Consider the following 16,850-nt stretch of genomic DNA (forward strand, 5'->3'; position numbering starts at 1 on the left):
GGCCCAAGTGGGGGGCGGGGGGGCCCTGGGCAAGTCACTCGACCCCTCTCTTCCTTCAGGGTTCTTGGGTGTTAACTGGGCCGGACTCCTCTGCACCCGGTGGGATAACACCCAAGGCGAGGCGCGTGGGATGCCCGCGTGCGGCCAATCTGCCACGAACTAGTCATGGCTACGGCGGTGGGCGTCTCTGCACGTTCCTGGCCCCTGTTCCAGAGGCTGGGGCCCCCTGAAGAGTCTTTTCGGGACCAGGGCAGAGAGGGCCTGACGGGGGCGCCGCGGCCGCACCGCACAGGAGCCGAGGAGGCGGGTCAGCTCCCGGGCCTCCCGCTCTCAGGGCGCCGACACTGGGCCGCCCGGGGCGCTCTGCGCCGGTTCACCAGACAGGGAAAGGGAGACCCGGCGAGGCCTGGCTGGCGGGAGACCGCTGTCAGTCACAGGCAGGGCCAGGCCCTCAACAAGGCCTGGGGGCTCTTCCTTCTTTCTCGGGCACAGTCCTCACAGGAGGAGACTGAAGCCTGGCTGGGGCCAGAGGTCACACACTGGACGGCCAGGCGTCTAAGCCTTCAGCGCCGGGTTGACACACCACGCAGGTCACAGGTCATTCTTAGCACAAAATGGCGCCTCGGAGAAAAACGTACAACGATTCCCAGCGCCCACCCCCACTCCCGGCTGAGGAAGGGGCGCGGGCATCCGCGCACACTCATTTGCATACATAAAAATCAACGAACTTCATTGGCTGCAAGCGCCTGGGTCCGCGCTAGGCAAGGCTCCCATTGGTCGCTCTCCATTTCCCTCGCCCCCCCAACCCCCGTACTGCCTTCTCCGTCAAGGATTGGCCCGCGCGCGTCTCGTGACGCCACTCCACGACTGCGCGCCCCTATTGGCCGGCGCGCCTTCTATCGTCCTTTTAAACCGCCAGAGTCCCACCTCCCTTCGCCCTGCCCAGGCTCCACGGCCGACCGTTAGTCGCGTGAGTGATCTCCTGGGCGTCGGGGCACGCGCGTGCGCCAGCGTCTCATTCAAATGGGCCAATCAGCGGTCGCGTCGCCCTTCACGTCCTCTCCCGCTCTACTTCCCTTTCTCCGCCACTCCATCCTCCCGGATCCCTCCCCGACCACCGCGTACCCCCATTGGCCGGCCCGCCGAGCGCCCCCTCCCCAACTTCGGCCTGCAGCTTGCTGGAAGGGAGCGAGCTCGTCGAACGCCGAGGGCCGTGCGCGCTGACGTCACGGGTCGAGGCACGGCGAGAGGGGCCCGCGAGGGGGCGCGGCCTGTGGGCGGATATAAAAGGGCGGCGGTGCGCGCGCGACAGGCTTAGTGCGGCCGGGCACTGGGGGCGGGTGGAGGTGCGGTGCGGTTCGCGGCGGGCGTCGGAGGCAGCGGGGAGCAGAGCGGGGCCGCCGGGGCCTCGCTAGGGCCGCAGCGGCAGCAGTTGGGCCCCCCGCCCCGGCCGGCGGCCGGAGAGCGCAGGAAGGGGGCCGGGGGGACCCGCCCCCGGCCGGCAGCAGTCATGGTGAGCTAGGCGTCCAGGCCCGGGAGGGGTGGTTGGGCCCCCCCCCCCCCAGAGGAGGAGGCGGGGTCTCAGGAGCCTCTCGCGGGCGGCTTGGGGGATTGGAGGGCCCACCTGGGTATCCCGGGCCTGAGATGGGCCCAGGGGCCTTCCTGTAGGCGGGGCGGGGCGGGAGGGGAGGGCCCGGCCGAGCTCCGGGCTTTTTGGCCCGCCCGTGGGTGTTTCGGGAACAACGACGCTCCGCCGCCGTCTCCAGGCTCGAGTTGGGGTTTCCAGGGTGGTCTTAACCAAGATTAGGTGGGGAAGGGGGACCGGCATAGGCCTCGGGCCTGCCCGGAATCATTCGGGGACCTTGCGGAGCTACGAGCGGGCTTTGGGGTCTTCTGGGGAAGGTGGAGTCATCCGCAAGCCCTCGGCAATCCGCCCTATTTCTAGTGGGAGATCAGCTTGGGGCGGTCGCCTGAAGCATCCTGGGTTGGGGGTTCTGGGAGCTCGGGGTGATTGACAGCCTGGGACTGCAGGAGTAAGACTAGGGTGCCACTGCATCCTAGATCCTGCAGGAGGCACCAGGCCCTGGCTCTGCCCGTGGCTCACCCCCTTGTCTCCATACCTAGAACTCCAACGTGGAGAACCTGCCCCCCCATATCATCCGCCTGGTGTACAAGGAGGTGACGACACTGACAGCTGACCCACCTGATGGTATCAAGGTCTTTCCCAATGAGGAGGACCTCACTGACCTGCAGGTCACCATCGAGGGCCCTGGTGAGTGTGGGAATGAGAGGGAGGGGTGCACTTCCTAGATCTCCGTCAATCTTAGAGCAAGGATAGGAGGCTCCCACTGTAAGGTGGACTGCCAGACCCTGAGGACGCAAGGGTAGACATGACAGACACACCTGTTACACATGGTGCTCACAGTATGCAGGGCAGGACACTAGAAATGACAAGTAATTGTATATACTTTCCCCGTAAGTGTTGTGAGAAAAATTCTGGGGGCCAGGAGAGCATATAATGGGGCCTTACCTGGGTTTGGGTGTTTCCTCCATCCTGAAGTATGGGTAGGAATTAAGTGGGATTGGGAAGAGGATGCCAGGTGGGGAGAAGTGTCAGCAAAGGCCTGGAGGGAAGGCTGGATCATCTCAAACTCCTTCCTGCCGCCAGTGTTAGGCTCTCTGGGGACCAAGCAGAGAACAAATGCAGGCTTTCAGGGAGATAACAGTAATAACCAAATAACTACAGGGGACCGTTTGATCTTGCATAGTGGCTTAGCAGGTTGTTTCACGTGCACTACATTTAAGTTATTAGTTGAATTTTTATAAGTGAAGAGTGTGATGAAGGACCTAGTCTGGAGTTGAACTTGTGGGGAGGGGGTCAGGGAAGACTTCCTGAGGAACAGAAGAAAAAAGACTTGTGAAGCTTATAGGGAACAGATCTTTTAGGGCTTGTAGACCTCTTTTAAAGGAGTTTGGAAAGGAAGCCTTTGGAAGGTTTAAAGCCGGGCCAGTGGGTCGCTTCAGACTTCACTTTGACTTCAGTGAGGGTGGGGATACAATCTGGAGGCCGGTCAGGAAGCCGCTGACCATGGGCATCCATCAGGTGAGAGAAGTGGTTCCGCTGGACTTGGAGGTGGGCTCAGATTCAGGAGTGGACCTGGAGGTCAGCTGCCCAGGCTATGATGGGTGGGACGTGGGGGCTGGGGCATGAGGAACAGCCATGGGTCTGGAACAACTCCCAGTGTTTGCTGCGGCAGGGAAGACCACGGAGTGGACAGAACTGTCCTGACATTTGCCTGAGAAGCTTCCAAATAGATGTTTTTCCTAGGAGCTGAGTGGGCACGTGTGTCTGTGCCTCTTGGGAAGGGTGTGCTGTGCCTTCACTTGGGAGTGAAGAGGGATCCGTGGGTGGGGACCACCAGTCAGGGGGTTTACTCTGAGGTGGGGGTGGTGCCTGTGGCCCCCTGGGAACCTGGGCCTGTCTTCCTCTCGAGAACCCCCCGTCTGGTGGAGGAGGCGGTGGGGCACTTGCCTCGCAGCCAGACCGTCTAGACTGGTTTTGGGGGTGCCTGGAAGGCCTGCGCCTCCTGACACTGTCCCCCTCCCTGCATTCCAGAGGGGACCCCATACGCCGGAGGCCTCTTCCGCATGAAACTCCTGCTGGGGAAGGACTTTCCTGCCTCCCCGCCCAAGGGCTACTTCCTGACCAAGATCTTCCACCCAAATGTGGGCGCCAATGGTGAGATCTGCGTCAACGTGCTCAAGAGGGACTGGACAGCTGAGCTGGGCATCCGGCACGTGCTGCTGGTGAGTTCTGCCTGGGCCTGGGCCTGGGCCTCCCTCCTGGACGCATCCCAGTGATGTCCAAGCCACGGAGCCTTGTTTCTCTTCTAAAGTCAGCACTGAACTGGTTGGGGCTTCTACATAAGAATCCAGATTTCCAGCTTTTCTGGAAGGGTTGGCAGTGCCCAGCTACCTTTGCTGTGGAACAAGTGATGGTTTGTGTAGCAGGACGGTGTTCTGACAGGTACAAGTCAAGCGTCTGGTTAGGGCGAAGATAGACTGTCCAGTATCCTACAGCGTACAGTTCATTGGTGTTTCAGTAGTCACAGCTTGTACAACCATCACCATTGTCATTCCATCGTTCCTCAACCAGGGGTGGTTTTGTTCCATTGGGGACATTTTTAATTGTCACACCTGGGGGTGCTACCAGCACCTACTGGGTGGAGACAGGGAAGCTGCTGCACATCGTGCAGCAGGGACCACCCCGTGGAGAACCATCCAGGCCCACCTCAGCCAAGCTGAGGTGGAGACAGCCAGACTACTCTGGTGCTCCAGGGTCCCCATAGGCCACTTAAAGCATGTAGGTCACCTGATGCCTCTCCACCCCTCCCACAAGGTGAAATTTAAAAAAACAAACACTGAATTTCTAATGAGCCCCTGGGGCAGTTGGTAGGGAGGACTGGGAATTAGGGTTTCCTGCAGGGCCCGGGGGAGGATTGAGCACCAAGGTAAACAGACCCCAAACCTTTTCCTCCTCTCCCTGGAGTGTCAGTGGTGGCTGCCAGCAACACCAGAGATGAGCTCACAGAATAACTCCCAAGTGTCCCCAACAATCCCTAGGGCCTGCAGTGCGGGGCCCAGGCCAGGCTCAGCCATGGGAGGGCAGCTGTGGGAAAGGCGGGCAGTCAGGCCTCTGGTTGTGGGGTGCAGTTGTCAGAATTAGGGTGTGATGCTGGTCCCTCATGATTATCAGTGATGTGTGTTGGGCCAGGTGCTTTGGGGAGTACTTGTTACTGCCCCCATTTACACGTGAGAGCATTTCACCTGCTCAAGGCCAGACAAGTTCTGGGTTCCTGGGGTGCTCTGCGTTCCCTTTTAGAATCAAAGTGGAGGTAAAACAAACACGGCTTAGGGGCCACAGCTGTCTGGGTAGACTCCTCTTAGAACGGTCCATTGGTGGCTGGCTGGTCACACCTTTCGGCCTCGATTTACTCTGCAGTTAAAATGGGCAGATTAAGGAATATTGAAGACTCACTTCCTTCCTGGACCACTCTCGACTGTCCTCGGGCATCAGTCTCTGTTTATGCCCTGGTGCCTTTCTCTTGGGTATTAACAGCTTGCCCAGCCAGGATTTGTGCCTCTGCCCTTGAGATTCCTGTTAAAGCCAGCGATAGCTGTAGCTTTAAGCATCTTCCTGTAGTGTAATATAGAGCTAGTTGTCTAGTTGCTAGTTTCTAAGTTGTCCCCCTCGCTTCCTTTTTTTTTTTTTTGGCTGCATTGCGTCTTCATTGCTGTGCACGGGCTTTTGTCTAGTTGCAGCCAGCAGGTGCTACTCTTCGTTGTGGTGCGCAGGCTTCTCATTGCAGTGGCTTCTCTTGTTGCAGAGCACGGGCTCTACAGCGCAGGCTCAGTAGTTGTGGCGCACGGGCTTAGCTGCTCCACGGCATATGGGATCTTCCCGGACCAGGGCTCGAACCCATGTCCCCTGCATTGGCAGGTGGATTCTTAATGACTGTGCCACCAGGGAAGTCCCCCCTCACTTCCTGAATGACCTGGGGCGAGTCACTGATCACGGTGCCTGCACACATGTGCCATCTGGGGGAGCGGTGTTGGGAGTTGAGGCCACAAGGCCGGACGTGTGAGGCTTGGGGGACCGGCCCCCCCTGACCCTGGCGCTCTCCCCACAGACCATCAAGTGCCTGCTGATCCACCCTAACCCCGAGTCTGCCCTCAACGAGGAGGCGGGCCGCCTGCTCTTGGAGAACTACGAGGAGTACGCCGCCCGCGCACGCCTGCTCACAGAGATCCACGGGGGCGCAGGTGGGCCCAGCAGCGGCAGGGCCGAGGCCAGCCGGTCCCTGGCCAGCGGGGCTGTGGCCTCCACCGCTGACCCCATGGCCCCTGGGGGCCCAGGAGGGGTCGAGGGGCCCATGGCCAAGAAGCACGCGGGTGAGCGTGATAAGAAGCTGGCAGCCAAGAAAAAGACGGACAAGAAGCGGGCGCTGCGGCGGCTGTAGTGGGCTCTCCTCCCTCCCTCTCCCACCCGCCACCCACCTGCCCCCAACTCTGTCTCTAAGTTATTTAAGTTATGGCTGGGGTGGGGGAGGGCACGGGGGCACTCGGACCTGGATTTGTTTTTCTAAATAAAGTTGGAAAAGCAGCTGTTGTTGCCTCCACCACCCTGGCTTTGAGCAGTGGGCGCCCCAGCCCGAGACTTCACGTGGGCTGAGCACAGGTCTCTCAGCTCAGCGGGCCTCCTGTTGGAGTCAGAGACGCCCTCTGTCTGAGGGGTGCAGTGCCAGGCACGGGCCTGCTGCTGATCTCTCCTGCCCTTGTTCTCCTGAAATGGGCATAGTGGCCGGGCAGTGGGTGTGGGAGCTCCGTCTGTCTGCTGTGCGCTGGGGCACTTGATCCCGCTCTAGCCAACAGAACATGTTCCTGTGGATTTCTGTATCATATATCACAAATCCCAGGCCTGAGGAGACACCTGTCTTACAATTTGTGTTGGTTGGAAGTTGGTGTGACGGGCTGGTCGCTGCTCGGGTTTCAGAAGTGAAGTTGAGGATCCACTGGGCACGTTCCTTTCTCGGGTCCTCTTCAAACTCAAAGCTGGCGGGATTCAGTTTCTTGGGGTCATAGGGCCTGGGGCTATCCCCAGCTCCTAGAAGCTGCCAGGGTTCTCGCCCCACAGCCCCCTTTTGTGGGACCCAGTTGATTAGATGAAGCTGATGAGCCCCGGGTGATAACTTGACTGCAGGAACATGTCCCAGCGTGGTCACAGGTTCTGCCCTCACTCCAGGGGTGGGGGCGGGAGACCCGGCGGCCCAGGTCAGCTTCCTGCATGCACCCTTGCGGCATGGCCCTTCTCCCTGCCCTGTTCCTTCATCTGCAGGAGGGCAGACCTGCTGGTCGTCGTACCTCTTGGACTGTTATGGAGGGTCAGGTAAGGGCCGCAGACCCGGACAAGTGTCGGGGTTCTCGGCTGGTGGGAGAGTAGGGAGTGGTCGGCCTTGGCAGAAACCAGCAAAGGCACAGATGGGGAGGCCAAAGATTTTGTCGCCCTCTGTCAGGCTCTGTGCCGGGCCTTAGGACACAGTGTCAAAAATGATCATAAAATACAGAGAAAAGAAAGCCTGGTATGCCAGTTTTCACAGTTGCTTCCTTTGTAATCAGCAAAGCCTGTAAATATAACCCACATGTTCACCAATGGATGAATGAGTAAAGGAATTGTGAATTCACACAGTGGAATACTACTTAGCTAAACACTGATACACAAAATAACATGCTGAGTGAAGCCATATACGCAAGAGTACAAAATACTTGATTCCATTTCTATGAAATTCTAGAACAGGCAAAGTTAGTCACTAAGGGCCAAAAGCAGATCACTGGCTGTCTGAGATAAGTAGGATAAAGTGTACAGGGGTGTGGGAAGGCTTTGGGTGTGATGAGTACATTCCAGATCCCAATTATGGTGGGGGTCACATGGGTGCATAATTATGTCAAAACTTATAAAGTATATACTTAAAATAGGTGTATTTTACTTTGTGTAAAGTATATCTAAGAGAAGTTGATTTAACTTTTTAAATCAAGGACTTCTGTTTATCTAAAGGAGAATGAAAGACAAGTCAGTGGGACAAGTCAGTGGGGTTGTATGCAATCGAAATGGACAAATCCAAACATGTATAAAGAGCTCCTACAAATCAGTAAGAAACAACACAAAAGTTGGCAAAAGCATTTGCACGAATGCTTCACAAAGGGGGAAATCCCAACGACTACCAAGCACATGCAAAGATTCCCGTCATCACTAGTGATGGGGAAAGTGCAGTGTAAACCCAAGTTGAGACCACTATGCTCCCGTGAAACTTGCCACAATGATAAGATCTGACAACGCCACATGCAGAGCCACGGATACTCTCCTGGTCCACAGGGCGACCCTGGCAGGAGCGTGAAATGGTAAAAGTCACGTGGGGACGCAGTAGTATCTCATTACTCAGCCTTCTTGCACATGTACCTTAGGCTGCAAAACCACATTTGTCCTAATTGCAAGCAGTATAAACATGCTTGTATATTCAAGGAGCAATACTATACAACACAAAAGTAGTGGACCATCACTACTTCCAGCAGCGTGGAAAACAACATCAGCCTAACAAGCAAGTCACAGGAGACCCATAGTCTGAATGCCTTCGCACACAATTCCAAAACCGTCAAAACCAAGCTGTGCTGCTAAACACACATACCTTGGCGGTAAAGCTGTAAAAGCAAGAAGATTGTTTCCCTACAGCTCAGGATACTGGTTACCTCAAGCCAGTAGGGAGCCCATGAGGGAAGTGTATAAATGTGTTTTGTGTGCTTTTCTCTGTGTCTGCTATATTTCAGAATTTTAACAACATGAAGAAGCTCATTGAGATATGGACCAATCTCCAAAATATGTCAGAAAGAGCAACATGCAAATGCTGTACAAGATACGCTACCATTTCTGTTCTTTTTTGTTTGTTTTAATTTTGTTTTAAATAGGATGTGGGACTTCCCTGGTGGCGCAGTGGTTAAGAATCTGCCTGCCAATGCAGAGGACACGTGTTCGAGCCCTGGTCCGGGAAGGTCCCACATGCCACGGAGCAACTAAGCCTGTGCGCCACAACTACTGAGCCTGCGCTCTAGAGCCTGCAAGCCACAACTACTGAGCCCACATGCCACAACTACTGAAGCCCTCCCACCTAGAGTCTGTGCTCCACAACAAGAGAAGCCACCATAATGAGAAGCCTGTGCACCGCAACGAAGCCCCAACGCAGACAAAAATAAATAAGTAAATAGGATGTGTATTTGCTTGCATATTCATCGAATGCCTCCAGAAGGTTACATTAGCACCTGCAAATACTGTCCCAAGAAAGGAGAGCTTGGAATACCATGTGCATGTTACCCATTCAAAAAACAGACTTAAGAAAAAAAAAGGCAAGCAAAGACTTGGCTTGTTTTAATTTTAAAGTTAACAAGAGCTTCTTCAGTGAAACGGCTCCCTCTCATTCCCATCTCCCCACACCCAATTCCCTTAATCAGGGACAACCAGTGTCGGCAGGTTCCTGTGTATTTTTCTGGGGAAATTCTATGCAAACGTAAGCAAATTTAAACATATGTTCTTTTCATTTTTATTTTTTGGCCACACCATGCTGCTTGTGGGATCTTAGTTCCACGACCAGTGATTGAACCCGCTCCCTCGGCAGTGAAAGCGTGGAGTCCTAACTGCTGGACCGGCAGGGAATTCCCATAAACCATATTCTTTTACGTCCAGCGTTTCATCCGTGTATAACACAGCACGTCGCACCTGAGTTTTTTGACTTAGCACATCTTGGCCATCTGTCCTGCAGCACTCACAGCCCTTCCCTGCCCTCAGCTGTGCCCTAATGTATGTCACACTGAGCTGGAAAGAATGACCTTTGTGCATGGATCCCACGGCACACAAGGAACAGAGTCAACCTTTTCAAGTGACATCCCCGTGCCAGAGGGCACATTCATTTGTAATTCTGTACAGACATGGCCAAACTGTTCCCCGTGGGTTTGTACCAACTGACGCTGTCAGTGACGTAAGTGTGCCCATCCCCCCCACAATGGCCTTAATAAGTGCACTTTGATTTTTACCCAACTTCTGGGTGTTTCTCAACCTGAGAGGTGAACACTATCTTAGTCTATCTTTAAAAGACTTTTTTTACAACAGTTTTGGGGTTACACAGAAATCGTGAAGACAAGAGTGTCCCCCCCCCCCACCCTTGGGTGCATCTCCTCCATAAATGCTACACTAAGCGAAGGTACTGAAACAAACGTGCTGGTTTTGCTGTGAGAACCTGGCCAAGGGCCACGGGGGTGACATACAGTCAGGGTGAACTCAGCAGGCCTGGGGTGCTCAAGGCCCACAGGTGGATGATTGTGAACAGTTTTCAAGATGAAACACAAGGGACTTCCCTGGCGGTCCAGTGGTGAGGACTCTGCACTTCCACCGCAGGGGGCACCCGTTCAATATCTGGGCAGGGAACTAAGATCCCACATGCCAGGCGGCATCGTCGGATCCGGGGCTGGGATCCTGGGCTCCTTGCATGTCTCCAAACCACGTGCTCATGTCATTTTCATAATTAAAGACTTTAAAGAATAGATTTTATTACAGCAAATGACTACAAGAGAAACAAAGAGATTTTTAAAATTCCTGGACTGGGAAGAAACAGCCTGGAGGGAATGCAGCAGAGGACACAGCGGTGTATTCACAGAACTCATGTAGACTGGGAGACACGGGCACTAGCGTTTGTGGATTTGTCCTCAAAGTGCTCGGAAAAACACGAGCATTGTTTTGTGTGCAAATAGTTATAGACATGGGAAGACATTTGTGATTGTTTTGAGTCCATCTGCTCAAGATAATTTATAATAAACTGTTCATTCATGCAAGGAAGATTTGTGGGCTTGTCCCGGCCGGCCATGTTACAAGTTTTCTGCACATTTAACCACAAGGACCTTAGGAAGTAAGGTCTATTCATATGCACGTGTCACAGGCACAGAGGTTGAGAAGTGATGGAGCCCTGATGTATCTGAGGTATCCGTGAAGATGGAACTATAATCAAGGCCAGTCCTTCCCACGAACAGAGCACGTCTCAGCCCTGAGTTTCCACTGCTCAGAGTGACCTTGTGCGGGGTAGCTGCCAAGGGTGCGCCCTACACTCTCTGCAGACATTCCCCGGATTAGTACTGGAGACAACAGCAGCAAACTAAACCAAGATCTCTGCATCGCGGAGCCCTGAGGAATCAGACGCTTGAAACAACCTTATTGTTTCATCTGTAGGGAAACTGAGGTGCAGAGATAGCGACTCACGCAAGCGTAGGAACTGGCAGATGTGGAACTGGAGGGGGATGCTGTGGGTGGTGGGGACGGGAAGGGTGCGGGCATCTCTCTGGGCACTTGCCTGTAATCTCACTGCCTCCTGGCCCCACTGTTCCTGTCGAGAAGCCAGCAGTTAGTCTTACTGCAGTTCCCTCGCACGTGAGGTGCTCTTCTCACGCTTTCCAGATTCAGTGTTTTTACTATGATGTGTCTGGGTATTTATGATTTTTTAAATCTTGTATTCTTTATTTGCTTTTCCAATTTCCACGCCAACATACATCACTTGCGAGAAAACAAAGTGTGCATAGATGGCCCCCCACACAAACCACACCTGCCGCCAAGCTCTCCTCCCCCAGGAGGGAGATGGGCAGCTGAGACCTGCTCCCTCCCAGCAGCCCTCTCCTGGTCCCCCTCACCGAAGTGCCACCCAGACCCCTGGCGTGGCGTCCCCAGCCCAGCCACCCTTGATGGCCTGGCCACCCGCAGGGCTAGAGGTCCAGAGACCGAGTGAGGCTGTGTTATGAGGAAGAAACTGAGGCCCCAGAGGGAGGTAGTTATCTTGGGGGTTCAGGTGACCAGCCGGACTCCACATGGGCTAAGGGCTTAGAGGAGCAGGGCTCTGGGGCAGACAAGGAAAGGGACACCATCTGACGACCGGCCGCCACGTGGGTGAGCAGATGCTCAGCTGTGTGCATGTGGTGTGCTGGGGTGCCAGGCTAAGTACTGCCTCACAGGACACACCCGCTAGACGGACTTCAGTGCTGTGGAGAAAAATGAAGCCGGTGTGGGGGTGGGTTTTGATTTTTAAGAGTGGCCAAAAGAGGAACTTCCCTGGCAGTCCGAAGTTTAAGACTTGGTGCTTCCACTGCAGGGGGCGCGGGTTCGATCCCTGGTCAGGGAACTAAGAACCTGGATGGTGGCCAAAGGGGACAAGTGGTCAGGAGAGACCTCACTGCCCAGCAACATGTGAGAGTAAGAGGCCCTGGCTCCCTGTGGGGAAGCACCTTCCAGACAAAGGAACAGCTAGTGCAGATGCTCCCAGGCAGAACCGCGTTCTGTGGGGGACAGCAAGGGGCTGGGCATCTGAGTGAAGATGGGCCCGACTAGCCAAGGCTAGGGGGCTGCCTTTCACTCGGAGTGGGATGGGAACCGTGGGAGGGTTTTGAGCAGATGTTAAGTCGCCTAAGTTCCACCTGGAACTAAGGATACCACTCCCCCTGGGTTGAGGACAGACCCCAGTGGGGTGAAGGTGGATGCTCCAGGGGAGGAAGAGGGTTTGGCAGGAAGCGATCACGTTCACAGCCACTGAGGAAGGCTGGAGCGGGCAGCAGGGTGGGAAGGGGGTCAGGAACTGTCCAGGTGTGTGGAGCTCCTGGGCCCCAGCACAGAGCTGTGAAGTGGGGGCAGGGTTGTCGTCTCTGCACAGGGTCCTCAGGATGGCAGAGACCTGAATCCTTGGCCCATGGCATAATGGCTGGCACATAATAGGTGCACAGGAAACACACCAGGAGCAATGATGTGGGTGACCTTTACCCATCTGAGCCTCGGTTTCTACATCTGTAAGGCGGGGATGACACCTGCTTCATGGCACATCTGGGGTAGTCAGAGAAAACAGCCACTCCTCAAGTGTACATGTATGTACGTGTGTACACACGCACGCCACAGGCCCATCTGAATAGTTAGAGACGCCATCCAGCTTGTCATAGGCTTAAAACGCTACACCAACAGCTAATTACCACACTTACCTGCATTCTTTAACCCAGGGGTCCTCAAACCCCGGGCCGTGGACCAATACTGGTCCGCAGCCTGTTAGAACTGGGCTGCACAGCAGATGAGAGGCAGAAAGCAAAGCTTCATCTGCTGCTCCCCATGGCTCGCGTTACTGCCCGAACCATATTTCCCTCCCCCAGTCCCTGGAAAAATGGATTTCCATAAAACCAGTCCCTGGTGCCAAAGAGGTTTGGGACCGCTGCTTTAGCCCACTTAATTCTGACAAGAGGCAGAGCTCCAGTTACTTGCCCAAGGCCACACAGCTAGCAGCTGAGCTGGCAGAAGGACCCAGGCAGGTGCCCAGTGGCAGTGCCTACAAGGACCACGTCTCAGTTGTAATAAACACAAGGAAGCAACTAGGAGAACCGACGTTAGACCCAGCGGTCAGAAAAGACCTCTGAGGAGACAGAGCTGTGCAGCCTGGGGTAGGGCTGGAGAGAGGCTGCGCTGGAGCAGTCAGGAGCAGCTGAGGGCAGTGGGGAGGGCAGTCACCCGCTGAGAACAGGAAGCAGGTGAGGGACGGTGCTGCAGGGACGCTGGGCTCACCCCCAGTGCAGGAGGCAGAAACACTTGGCCAGGTGGGCTCCTCGCCAATAAACGGCTGTTTAAGGACATGCCTGCTGGCAGGAAGCCTGAGGCTGCCACCTTCCTCCTGGGTGGCGGGTGCAGCTTATGTCCCCCTCTCCCAGGTGTGGACAGAGTCCCACAGGCTTCTGGACTCAGGAGCTGCACTGGTGCCCGTGAGTGCAGTTCTGGGCCCAGACCAAAGGCCAAGGCATGCTGAAGGCCCTGTCCACCCCCAAGTCCTAGGATGCTCACTTCACACCTGCAGAGCCCCCTGGAGAGGCCGAGCTGCCCCAGGACCCACAGTGGGAGGGGAGGGCCAGCCTGCCTCAGGCTGGAAGAGGCTGGGGTCCCAGACAGCAAAGACCCAGACTGTAAATGCTTCCTCCTTCAAAGGCCACACTGCCAACACTGCTGTGACACAGGCCACAGAACTATACAAAACAGAAGGTGCGCTGACCCTTGGTCTAGATGCCCACCCCTCAGGAACCTTAAACTAAATGTTAAAAAAATAAAAAATTTCCACTTAATGTCTCTCTTGAAGCTTTGTCATGCATCAGCAGAGTATGAGATCATGCTGATTCTAGATTTTACTTAACCTGCAGTTCCTTTTTTTGCGGTACTGGACAATCACCTCTGAGCGTCGAATGTAAAAATTCACACCAACGCCAGCCCTCCGTGATGGGGAGAAACGATGGGCCAAGGACACACACAAAAGCTGGGGCTCAGCTCCCCCACCTGGACCTGGTCCCTCCAGACTCAAGACACTGGGACGACTGTGTGCTGCCGGCTGGTAGGGGAGCCCCTGGGGACATGGCCTGGAAGGCAAGGAGGTTGCGGCAAGTCAGCTGACAGCTTTATTGCATTAGGGAAGGGGACAGATTGCTCAGGAGCTCTTGGTGGGGCGGGTCCGCTTCCTCTTCACCATCACAGGCTTCTGGCTGCGCAGGATGGCGCTGGCTCTGCGGATGGCAGCCTGGGAGGCGAGGCGGCCTCAGGTCACCCACCCCACCAGCTGTGCCCCCCACCCCCACATGCCTCCCAGATGGGCAACGTTCCCTCTTCCCCAGAGCGCAGGTCCAGCTCCAGTCACCAGAGGGCCGTCCTTCACAGCACTGGCCAGGCTCCCTGGGTCCCCACTGTGTAGTTGCCTCCACCACCTGGCATCAGCTCTCCAGCCCCCACTCACCATACGCAAATCCGGGCGGTACTTGTTCTTTCGGATCATGTGCCGGATGCTGCTGAGGGTGGCCCGGGCATTCTTGTTGATGGTGGTCCGCACATAAGAAGTGGCCGGCTTTCGCTGGCCTGGTGGGGTGGGGAGATGAGGAGCCCCAGGGGTCAGACGGTCTGGACCTTTGGTGCCCACCCCCGGGGTGAGGGCACAATCCCACCCAGAGAACCTGAGTGCCCTGACTGTGTGAGCCTGGGAGGCAGCCCCATCTCCAGGCATCAACTTACAGGACAATGACGAGGACGACCACAGGCCAGGCCCTGCACCTGTATAGGCGTCTCCTCCCCAGCCTGTCCCTGAGACACAACACTGTTCATCTCACTGGACAGAAGTGGAAGCAGACGCAAAAGGACCAGGACTCCCTTGCCCAAGGTCCCATGCACAGTTGTGTGACTCCAAGGAGAGCCTGGGCGAGGTGGGCACTTGGCACCATGCTGACCAGGTGGCGAGCGCTCCCCAGAAAGCAGCTCTGGCTCCTCTCCCTTCCGCACCCTCCAAGGCCCTAGCTACCCGCTCAGCAACAAGTGTCTAAAACGCCAAGCTGTGAGGCTGGGGTGATGTGGAGCCACAGGAGGACCAGGGTAAGAAGAGTCCTGGGGAAAACACCTGCCCATCACCTGTGCACAGGTAGAGTTGGACTCCCCTGCCCAGGATAAAAAGGAAAACACCCCCTTTATTGTGCCAAAGAGCTGATGGGGTCCCGGCTAGGATCCTGTGCTCCTGGGTTTCCCCCCAGATGCCAAGGTCCCTGTACCATACTGGGGATTTGATGTTAGCCTTCTGAGCCCAGAGAAGAGCCCATGTTACCTCCTCAGGTCAACCAGATTCCTGACAGCCGAGGAAAAGCCACCCAACAATCCAAGAAGGGAAAGCAAAGTTTTTGGGACCCAGCGCACCAGACAGGGTTCTCAAGAGTGTGGGAACCTGAGAAGCCCAAAAGCATAAACAACTGGTTGCTCCCGGGTCTGTGCTTCTGGGAAGGGAGGTTAACCGCCTTCCTCCTGAGAACAGAAAGCAGCAGATGTGGCTGCTGCTGTCAGTGAACAGGACACAGGGCTCAGAACCCAAAGAGAAACCGGTCCTAATCAGGGATCCGGGAAAAAGCTCATTCCTATCTGTTAAAACCCACTGCCCATCTACAAACAAAAGTGTTGCGGGTGTGGTACCATGACTCAGCTATTACCAAGACACACCCCTGCCTCCCCTTGACCTCCTCTAAGAGTCTAAAAGAGCCTGTCTGTGCCTGAGACACAGGGAAGTGGGATGCTGAGCGCCCCATTTTGAGTCCTTGAAGCCAGAATGGGAGCCAAACTACTGCTTCAGACCCAAGCTGTCACTTCCTATGCGGGAGCCAGAAGGCGGCTCCCCATCTGTTTACCTGAATTTTCCCACCGGTGGAGACAGACTTCCACCTGCTTCAAGGATTTATTCTGAAAACATCATCAAACCGTGCAACCCTGTAATTTAACCCTGACAAGCACCCAGCGGACTTCAGGTGCTTTTTATTTCTCCACTTTTTAGATGATAAGCTCACATACCTGGTGGGCTAGCTTGGAGAGGAACCAGCCCCCCAGGTAAACGTCCTGACCCCAGGAATCCTCCATTCAATAGCAGAATCACTCCCGCGGCCCGACAGTAAAAAACTACAGCCCCCTGCCCCGGATGGGGGTCTGTTGCCTGGGCCCAACCAGGGCAAATGCTCACCGGATCTCCGCTTCATGACCACCACGACCCCTTTGCCGTCCGCCGCCGGCTCCACGCCCACAGTCTTGCGGTGAATGAGCCCGTTGTAGCGAAAAGAGTTGCGGGCCTTCAGGTTATTGGGTTCCTGGGAAGAAGGACGCAACGCGGTCGTTAAGAGGAAGGGGGCACAACAATCGTAAAGGTCCCTCCCTCCGACCCAGCCGTCGGGGCCCCGCTTACGGTGCTGTACGTCTGCTTATTCCTCTTGATCAAGAAGCTGGAGCAGTTCCGCACGACCATCCACTGCAGATGCGCGGACATGGCGGCAGCTGCGGAGAAAGGGGCGCGGGAAAACGTCAGGGGCGCAGCAGGCCGACGCCGGACAACAGAGGAAGGCTGCATTTGGGGACCTGGCGAATGGGAGCACCGCGTGGGCCGAGGGCGCCTAGAAATTTGCCAGGCGGGGCTGGGCGGCCTAAGGTGGCGGCGCTAACCTGGGCGGCCGAGACTAACTGCGGGGGACGAGAGATGAGAATCCACAGCGACCTAAGGCGGCAGGGCCGGGGTGAAGCCAAGAGCGCGAGAGGCGCAGTGAGAGAGGCAGGCAGGGGCACAGACACCCGATGGCAGGCGCGAGAGGCGATCACGCGGACGCAACTCACCTCCTCTCGCGGCGGCAGCCGGATACGGAAAGAGGCAGGCGGGGGGCGGGGCGACACCTTTAAAAGCAACACGCAT

The 16,850-nt window shown here is 56.0% G+C and overlaps 2 protein-coding genes across 3 annotated transcripts; one reads left to right on the top strand and one right to left on the bottom strand.

The window, feature by feature from the left end:
- The first annotated feature begins 1,302 nt into the window (after positions 1 to 1,302).
- UBE2S (ubiquitin conjugating enzyme E2 S) lies at positions 1,303 to 6,152 on the top strand. The gene is made up of 4 exons (XM_082676215.1): positions 1,303 to 1,513; positions 2,125 to 2,272; positions 3,617 to 3,807; positions 5,691 to 6,152. Exons 1-4 carry the CDS (start codon positions 1,511 to 1,513, stop codon positions 6,018 to 6,020), a joined length of 672 nt encoding a protein of 223 aa, XP_082532341.1. The 5' UTR covers positions 1,303 to 1,510; the 3' UTR covers positions 6,021 to 6,152.
- A 7,887-nt stretch (positions 6,153 to 14,039) lies between these two features.
- On the bottom strand, positions 14,040 to 16,828 carry RPL28 (ribosomal protein L28). 2 transcript variants are annotated; one of them, XM_082676125.1, is made up of 5 exons: positions 16,775 to 16,828; positions 16,353 to 16,441; positions 16,134 to 16,257; positions 14,385 to 14,503; positions 14,040 to 14,171 (listed from the first exon to the last, which is right to left on the bottom strand). In XM_082676125.1, exons 2-5 carry the CDS (start codon positions 16,431 to 16,433, stop codon positions 14,082 to 14,084), a joined length of 414 nt encoding a protein of 137 aa, XP_082532251.1. In that variant the 5' UTR covers positions 16,434 to 16,441; positions 16,775 to 16,828; the 3' UTR covers positions 14,040 to 14,081. The 2 variants fall into 2 exon arrangements, with proteins under 2 accessions (XP_082532251.1, XP_082532252.1); XM_082676126.1 differs by lacking the exon at positions 16,775 to 16,828 and adding an exon at positions 16,607 to 16,745.
- Positions 16,829 to 16,850: the final 22 nt, after the last annotated feature.

This window comes from Grampus griseus, assembly GCF_964374135.1.
Source record: "Grampus griseus genome assembly, chromosome: 19".
Taxonomy (NCBI): domain Eukaryota; kingdom Metazoa; phylum Chordata; class Mammalia; order Artiodactyla; family Delphinidae; genus Grampus; species Grampus griseus.

Bases quoted from the DNA above. Each gene is read 5' to 3' on its own strand.
- UBE2S (XM_082676215.1), top strand. The intron at 2,273-3,616 runs GTGAGTGTGGGA...CCTGCATTCCAG, and splicing joins GGTCACCATCGAGGGCCCTG to AGGGGACCCCATACGCCGGA. The intron at 3,808-5,690 runs GTGAGTTCTGCC...CTCTCCCCACAG, and splicing joins GCATCCGGCACGTGCTGCTG to ACCATCAAGTGCCTGCTGAT.
- RPL28 (XM_082676125.1), bottom strand. From the start codon at position 16,433: ATGTCCGCGCATCTGCAGTGGATGGTCGTGCGGAACTGCTCCAGCTTC. The intron at 14,504-16,133 runs GTGAGCATTTGC...CCACCCCACCAG, and splicing joins GGTCATGAAGCGGAGATCCG to GCCAGCGAAAGCCGGCCACT. The intron at 14,172-14,384 runs GTGAGTGGGGGC...CTCGCCTCCCAG, and splicing joins ACCGCCCGGATTTGCGTATG to GCTGCCATCCGCAGAGCCAG.